We start from the raw sequence: 8,430 nt of genomic DNA, 5'->3' as shown, positions 1-8,430 counted from the left end.
ATTTCAAGACAACTGAAACAGCTACTGGGAACCAAGTGGGATCAAGTGTACCCTCAGCAAGTTTGCCGATGACACTAAGCTGAGTGGTGCGGTCGATGTGCCAGAGGGACGGGATGTCATCCAGAGGGACCTGGCGAGCTAGAGAGGTGGGCCCGAGCAAACCTTACGAAGTTCAACAAGACCAAGTGCAAGGTCCTACACTTGGGTCAGGACAATCCTCGTTATCAATACAGGCTGGGGGATGATGTCATAGAGAGCAGCCCTGTGGAAACGGACTTGGGGGTACTGGTGGATGAAAAGCTGGACATGAGCCAACAATGCACGCTTGCAGCCCAGGAGGCCAATCGTATCTGGGGCGGCACCAAAAGAAGCGTGTCCAGCAGGTCGAGGGAGGTGATTCTCCCCCTCTACTCTGCTCTCGTGAGACCCCACCTGGAGTAACTGCATCCAGCTCTGGAGCCCTCAGCACAAGAAGGAGCGGGTTGGAGCAAATCCAGAGGAGGCCACGAAGATGATCCGAGGGCTGGAGCACCTGTCCTGTGAAGACAGGCTGAGAGAATTTGGGTTGTTCAGCCTGGAGAAGAGAAGGCTCCGGGGAGACCTTACAACAAAGCTGGGGAGGGGCTGTTTGCAAGGGCATGTAGCGATAGGACAAGGGTTAAACTAGAGCAGAGTAGGTTTAGATTAGACATTAGGAAGAAATTCTTTACTGTGAGGGTGGTGGGGCACTGGAACAGGTTGCCCAGAGAGGTGGTGGAGGCCCCATCCCTGGAAACATTCAAAGCCAGGCTTGATGAGGCTCTGAGCAACCTGATCTAGTTGAAGATGTCCCTGCTTACTGCAGGGGGTTGGACTAGATGACTTTTAAAGGTCCCTTCCAACCCAACACATTCCATGATTCTATGATTCTATGAATCTGATTAGTCTGGGAATTAATTACAGAAGAATGACATTTCTTACATACATCTACAAAAGTTAATGTTGTTAGTTGTTATTGGAGGAACTAATAATCAACATTCAACTAAAACTCACAGCCAGTCTGTGAAATATTCAGTGACAGAAGTATACTTAACATGTACGTGTTCATTGCCAAGGTTTATCCTGTTTCAGTGAGCGTAGGCCAAGAGTGCAGAGTGATGGTTTACATTTTGAATTATTCATTACATTAAGTTGATGTCCTGGGATTCAGGCCTGGCCACCACACAAACATGCACTGCTACACTTGTCAAATCATTTCTATTTTGGTATTCCTAGCAACTTAAACACACAAAAAAATCAACTGAAGTGAGTATCTACACGAGATTTTTGGCTGAATGAGTTTTAACAGCATCCTTCATTCTGACTGACTGCTGTGTGTCATATAACGTAAGCAGGGTCAGGATCAGAAATAATTTTAGTAATCAGTGGAGTAAAAAAAAGAGCAATGCTATATTCTTGAAAGTTTTCAGAGCTTACTGATTCAGAAAAAGAAAACTGTTGTGATAAACCCAGCGCAGCTCCATGTCCCTTTCCCACGCTCTCCGCAATGCTTGTTTTATTGCTTCTTTAATGGATCTTCTGAATAAAAAAACCACAATATGCTTGTGTCTTTACATTTCATTATACACTTCATTTCACTTGCGCTTAGTTGACCCATATGGAGACATACAGAAATACAAATACTGAATTGGATTCAAAACAGTGACCTGTTTTGCCTGTAGCACTTGCTAAACTTTATTTCTGAAGTACCATTCCCCATACAAACTATACTTTTTGCCCTTTGTTAAAATGGTAAAACATGACATTGATTTCCAGAAAATAACAGGAGTTCCACTGGGTGCATAACTCCAAAAAAGTGGTGTTAAAACAGGGATATTTACAAACAAAAATAAAAAATTATACTATGTAAAACAATAAACAATAAACAATAAACAATAAACATCAGCGCTAGAAAAAATGAGGCATTGTTTTCTCTGTAAAGACAGGTTCCAAACACATTTTCAAAGTTCGTCTATTCAGAAGAACACTCAAATGACTGAGAAGCCTGTTTACATCGCACTCTTCACCTGGAATGTGATTATCGCAGTCACATAGCCACCTAATACCTCAGCACAGGGACAGTTAAGATAAAGCCACAGCTAACACCCAAGTACAACATAACTGTTAACTCAGAATCCTAAGATCCATCCATGCAGACTAAAATTGCTCTCCAAAAAGGAAAACCCAGTTTCTATTTTTTCACTTTTGAGCTTTGGTTGAGAGAACTGACCCTGTGGGAATTATTTCCATGACCATTTGTATAAATTCACTAAAATCCGTTTGTGTGCCTGGACTAACACCCGCTGGCCCTTGTAGATTTTTGCTTGTAAATACCATTCTGGATTCAGCAGTCCTCAGCTGAAACTTCATTTAAACTTTATTTTGTGTATCTGAAGAGTAAAACGTCACTTTTCCATGGAGATGCCTATTTGCCTTGTTTTGGTTTGGGGTTTGTTTTACATTCTCAACTACCATCAGGTTTGCCCAATTGTTAATATAAGTTGGGGGAATTCCCTTTTTGTTCCCTGGACAAACCTGCTTTGCTCTGCAGGAACACTGCACCTCTATGAGGGCAGTCCAACAAGTCAAGGGCTGGTATGAGCAGGTCAAATTGCAGCACCGTCCCCAGGTCAGAAATAGTTACAGTCCTGCAGGAGGAACAAATTCACCATAGAATTAGGGCAATCACTCTCCCAAAAAAAGAAGGCTGGTGGGAGAAAAAAAAGGGGGGTCTTCATCATCACAAAAGACAGGGAAGTGGTAGCATTTCCAGGTATTTTTCAATGGTATAGACCATTAAAAGGAGTAAAGATACCTGAAACCAGAATCTTTCCAAGTGAATACACGTTTTGCCCTAGTTTCACTCCCAGAGCATTGTCAAACAAAATCCTAGAAGCTCATTTTCAGCAGGGGAAAAGCACAGAGATACCATGGCAGGGTTCTTTTAGGTATAGAAAATGTGAGGTTTTAAACAGCGGGAGGAGAGTGAGCTCTGCGTATGCCCTGGTTTTCCCATGGAGAGGCTGAGATGGGTTTGCTCTCCCTTCACCCATCTCACCAGGACCAGCTCCGGCTCCCAAAATGAGCAGGAGGAGAGGCTCGTCCTTGTCGCCAAAGCAGTAGGTCTTCAGTGGGAGGAAGACAGAAAACCAGAAATGTAGTCAAAAGTAGTAAAGGCAAGCCAGGAAGAAAATGACCCCAGCCTTCCTCGCCCCTCACCCCATGCATTCATTGCCCGCGCACCAGAGCTTCACTGCTAGTCCCCTTTCCCCCAGGGGAACTCCGCTCCTCCCATGAAGCTATCAGTCGTCTTCTTCATTCCAGATTTCCTGTCCTGCTCGTATTTGTCGTCATTTGACCATTCTCCACAGCTTTGCTAGTCACGTTCCTAAAAGACGCCACATCCTGGAGTCCCTTTGTGGTTCTTGGCTCTTTTCTGAAATCCTCCCCTCCCCAGTTTGCTGGGCAAGGGGGGTATTCAGCACATCTTTGTGCTGTGAGGCAGAGAAACATGCAAAAGTCCAGTTTGTGGGTTTTAAGGAAGTGAGAAGAAGCAGGGGCAAAGTTCTGAAAATTCAGAACCCTCTGAAGTGCGGGGCCTTTTTTCCTAAAGCTCCAAATGCAAGCCCAGAACTGTTGGGAGAAAAAAAATCCTGTAGATTTACACTGCTGTCCGTCCTGCACACACTCAGGGCTGCAGAGCAAGTCCTGGGGTCCTCTATTTACTCTCCGGTTGTATAGAGCTGGCTTCAAAACTATAGGTGAGGGCACACTTCACAGACAGATCCTTTGAAAAAATAAAAATGTCAAAGAGTCTGAGGGCTGGTTTTCAGAAAACCTTCTATAAAACAGAGAGTCTGTTCCACTCACCCTGAAGTTAACAGCAAAAGTCCAAAAGAAACTTCTGAAGGGCAACGTGCCCTTCCCTCCTCTTGCCACCCCTAGTCAGGTCTGATCCTACAGCTTTTGCCACCTTCTTGTATGACAGGGACACAAGTTTAAGGTCTCATCCCTGCAAAGACACAAGCAGCAAAGCACTGGCTGAGAGCACCCCTGAAGGAGGGAGCAGCACTTGGAGCTGCAGCTCCACCTTTAGATGGAGATCAGCATGGGAAACACCACAGCGGGAAAAGCACCGGTGGCAGCCAGTCAGCTTGAATCTGCTCACCCTGAAGGTAGGAAATCTTTGCGGCGGTGGGGTGCACACTGCAGGCAGACCCGATGGCAGACCCCGATGGCAGCTGTTGGCATGGCTACCTGGGCGTCCCCGGCCCAGACCTGACCTTGGGCACTTCAGCAATTTTCCAGTAACATCATTTTCCAGTCTCAGAAGAACACTCACCCGGTGTAACGCTGAGACACACCTCTCTTGCTCTCCCAGACCCTCTGCTCTTTCCTGGGCCCCATTTCAGATCCTTGGGATGTTTATGTCTCCCAGAAAAACAGTCAGCCTTGACCCAGCTGTCTCCACTGCCCCGGAGGGCGATGACTGTCCATGCTGCCACCACTCTCTGCGGTCCAGAGGCTCCAAGGGGTGCCGTGGGGACCTGCTGCCCTGCATGGCCAGGCCAGGAGGCACCTTCCCAGCTCTGAGGGGCTGCGGAGATGCCTGTGGCATTGATGCACCTGAGACAGGCTCCAGAGGAGGAATGGAGTCTGGAGGAGGAAGCTCAGGTGGAAGTGGAGAGTATGAAGGGAGGGTTTTCCCAATGGGGTGCACCCAGGTCTGGGGGAAAGAAGGGAGCTGGAGGGGATGAGGGGCAGGACCGGGGGGATGTCAGCGAGGGGTGGCGATGCCCAGCCGGTGGGCAGGGATGCGGGCAGCCAGCAGGCAGGCCAGCACAATACCGATGAGCTGCAGCAGGGCCAACCCCAGGGCAGCCGTGGCAACGTAAAACATGTTGCTGCTGACGAAGGCCGACACCTTGCTGAAGCAACCGTCGCGGTGCAGCCCGTGTACGTTGGGCGGGCTGGGCTGGCAGCCCCGGCGGGCCTGGCAGCAGCTGAGGGGCACCGAGCCATTTCGCCCCTGCCCCCAGGGCGAGGTGAGCCAGTCCCGGTAGCTCTTCACACCACAGCAAGACAAGGCACTCTGCAAAGCATCTAGAGCGTCCGCCATCCCCTCATCCTCCCCGTAGGCGAGCAGGGCCTGGTGTAACCCTTCTTGGAAACCCTGGGCAATGTTCTGGCGGTAGAGGAGGGCCGAGAGCCCCGCCGTCAGCCCGGCCGCCAGCACGGCAGTCAGGAAGGTGCTGTAGGCACGCAGGAGGCCCCGGTGCTCTGTGGCGGTGCCAAAGCAGCCCAGGAAGCCCCAGATGATGACAGCAGCGCCGGTGGCCAAGAGGATGGCAGGGGCGCTGGGGTAGTCATTGGCCGACAGTGCCAGGTAGCTCCCCAGAGACACCTTGGCCCAGAGACCGATGATGAGCATGGTCAGCCCCGCTGCCCAGAAGACGAAGCTGAAGGCCATGAGGGACAACTTAAGCACGGTCATGGTGCCCTCAAGCCCTGGCCCCCAGCGGCCCGTGGGCTGTGGTGGATGCGGTGAGGATGGTGCCGCGGCTACTGGAGCTGCCAGGCGGCGAGGAGGGTCCCGGAGCCCTCAGTGCTGCCAGGTGATGAGGAAGGTCCAGTGGCCGTCTGGACTGCTGGATGGTGCGGAGGATCCCGAAGCCCTCGGTGCCGCCGGGAGGTGAGGAGGGTCCCGGAGCCAGCGGTGCCGCCGCTCCCTGGGAGGCCGGTCCGCGGCGCTGGGAGGGGAGGAGAGGGCTCCGTGGCGGTGCTGGGGGTGCCGTCGGGTCCCGCCGGGTCTCCCGGGCAGTGCTGGGTGCGGGGACCGGCGGCAGCCTCCTGTCCGCCCCGTCCCGCGGCAGCCGGTGCCGGTCGCGCCGCCCCGTCCCCTTTTCATCGCCCGGCGCGGGGGCGGGACAGGACGGGACGGGACCGGGGTCGCCTCCCCTCTCCCCGTGCCCTCCTCTTTCGGGGTGCAGTCAGGGCGCGCACCGGCAGCTCCCGCTGCCCGCGGCGGGAAACGTTCCCTCGGCTGGAAACGTTCTGCGAAGTGAAAGCTCGAGGTTGAACTTCTACTGGAATATGCTGCAGCCCGGGTTTATCCTGGGCGAGGGACTAAACAACTTCTCGCAAGCATGAGGAGTAGCACCTAAAAAAAACCATAAATAATCCACTGGAAGCACAAGAAATCTATTAAACGAGAGGTTTTGGTTTTATTTCTTATACTTTCCTATAGCTGTGCTATTAGGAGACTTTGTAGAAACAAGCGTAAATCCATACCTGAATATTAACTAACTACAGTCATCCAGTCAGTCAGTCAGTCTTCATTTTCTCATATGGAAACTATTTTCCAGGTGGCCTGACTCTGTTAAATATTCACTTGATTTAGCCCATAACACTGAGCCACAGAGAAGGCATTAAATGGCCGTGCAGGAATGTCCATGGAGAGACAATGCAATATAACAAGTGGCCCAGGAAGGTCTGATACGAGATTCCACCATCTGTACAGTCTCATTGCAAGAGATAAGCTACTCCTACAAGCCAGATAAGAAAAAGCTGAAAAGGAAACAGTAAATGAGGCAGGATCTCAGGCAGAGGTAGAATTAGCATCCCCAGTGCTAATTCATTGCTTAAGGAGTCTTTGACCAATTTCTCTTTAGCATTTCTTGACAAGACCACAAGAGGTATGTAGTACTCTTCAGTTCAAGATTTTGTATCATCTTCATTACTATGGGTCTTTGCACTGAATACAGGAACTACTCAAAGGCATTGCAAGACATAGAGTTGACTTTTGTATGCATTCACGTGCTCGAGAAATTAATTTTGTTATATGCAAACATACCATCAGGCCTCCATAGAATGCTTTTTAAAAAATGTTTTAATAAAATGTTTATTATTACAGTTTCATTAGCTGGTGAAAGATCTTTAACCTGTGCAGTTTACTGGATCACTGTGTGCTTCCAACTGTCAGTCTTTTTTTTTTCCACTGATACAACTTTGAGTGAAACTGGGGGTTTTAGTTTGTATATGCCGTAATCACCCCAAAAAATCAGGTCAGAGTACCCTGTTGCTCACATCTTTACCAGACTCCTTTGGGACTGAATTCTGAGGTTTAATTGTGTTCCAATGGTAATTTTTGTGTGGAAGTTTGAGAAAAAACATTTTGTTGGTTTCTTTCTATTACAGAATCATGGAGGGAAAGGAGTTGCTTTATGCATCACATTTTATCAAATCTGTTTAATATACAACCAGAAACTCGTAGTTGTCAACGCATTAATATAGCATAATCATCATTGAAATATCATCTGTTCTTTATTAGAGGCCTTAAGAATTTAATTAGCTGGAGACATCATTTTACATTCTTCTACATTTTACAGTTTCTCTTCTTTTGCCTTTTTGCAAGATTAAGCTCTTCATCAGTTTCTTGACAGCCAAGTCTGAGTTAGTTCCTTTGATTCTCAGATCTTCTCAGAAGACTGCCAGATCTTCATGTCTAGATGATTTAGGAATGATGATTTCCACGCTCTAGAAGTCCCCGGTACATTGCATTATCCATCTTAGCACTAAATCATATGACTAATGTCCACAGGGAAGAATAAAAGCTCATGGCAAAGACAAACTAGAGGTCCGCAGGTATGGAATTTCATAACCAATGGCTAAAAGGTGATGGTTTTCACGGTTTCACACCCGAGTGAACAGACAGTGTTGGGAGGCTCTGAAGGTGACATTCATGAAGCTGTGTACCTCCTGAAGCAGCGAGTCTCTGCTGGCCAGGCAGTTGTCAGCCATGCGGGGAAAAGTCCTTGCTGTCCTTGGAATGGGCTGATCACTGCTGCGTTGCCATCTTCCAACCACCTGTTTTTTCTCTTAGGATTTTAGACCTTTTCATAGCAGTGTTTTTTCCTTTTGAATCCTTGACCTGGTAACTATCCACATCTCAAAACTCCCTGCTGCCGTTTTGCCTTTCTTATCTTGCATGACACTGTGTACTTTCTCACGATGGAGCGGTTTTTTTCAGAAGTTTCTCGGAGCTGGTGCTCTCACAACTAGGTCTTGGATCGCAGACAGCTGAAACCAGCAGGAGAAGGGGTAGACTACCCAGATTGAGCAGTTCTAATGGGGGGCGACAGCCCCTTTTCTCGGGACAAACCTGTAAATGCTCTCTCAGGATACTGTCTCAGGTTTGAAGCCACATTTGGCTTCAACACCAATAAAGAACACCAAAGAGAACACCAATAAGTGGTGTTTCCTGTTACCCTTCCCCTTCCTAAAGCAAAATAGCTTTAGAACAGGCTTGTACAGGTACCTCGGGATGCATTATGGAGGAGCAGCCAAAATACAGGCCATATGGGCAGATCTGTTGTCACCCAGGTTGCTTTAGCATGTGCCAGAGATGAAGGA

General features: G+C 48.7%; 1 protein-coding gene across 1 annotated transcript; it reads right to left on the bottom strand.

Moving 5' to 3' along the window:
* Window positions 1-1,909: 1,909 nt before the first annotated feature.
* On the bottom strand, window positions 1,910-5,854 carry LOC128916478 (tetraspanin-7-like). Its single transcript, XM_054218262.1, has one exon. It carries the CDS (start codon window positions 5,510-5,512, stop codon window positions 4,796-4,798), a length of 717 nt encoding a protein of 238 aa, XP_054074237.1. The 5' UTR covers window positions 5,513-5,854; the 3' UTR covers window positions 1,910-4,795.
* Window positions 5,855-8,430: the final 2,576 nt, after the last annotated feature.

Source organism: Rissa tridactyla, chromosome 1, assembly GCF_028500815.1.
Source record: "Rissa tridactyla isolate bRisTri1 chromosome 1, bRisTri1.patW.cur.20221130, whole genome shotgun sequence".
NCBI lineage: Eukaryota > Metazoa > Chordata > Aves > Charadriiformes > Laridae > Rissa > Rissa tridactyla.
The sequence above is the reverse complement of the archived record's forward strand: the minus strand, read 5'-3'. Positions and strand labels throughout refer to the sequence as shown.

Excerpts from the sequence above, each read along its gene's own strand:
- LOC128916478 (XM_054218262.1), bottom strand. The coding sequence starts at position 5,512 with ATGACCGTGCTTAAGTTGTCCCTCATGGCCTTCAGCTTCGTCTTCTGG.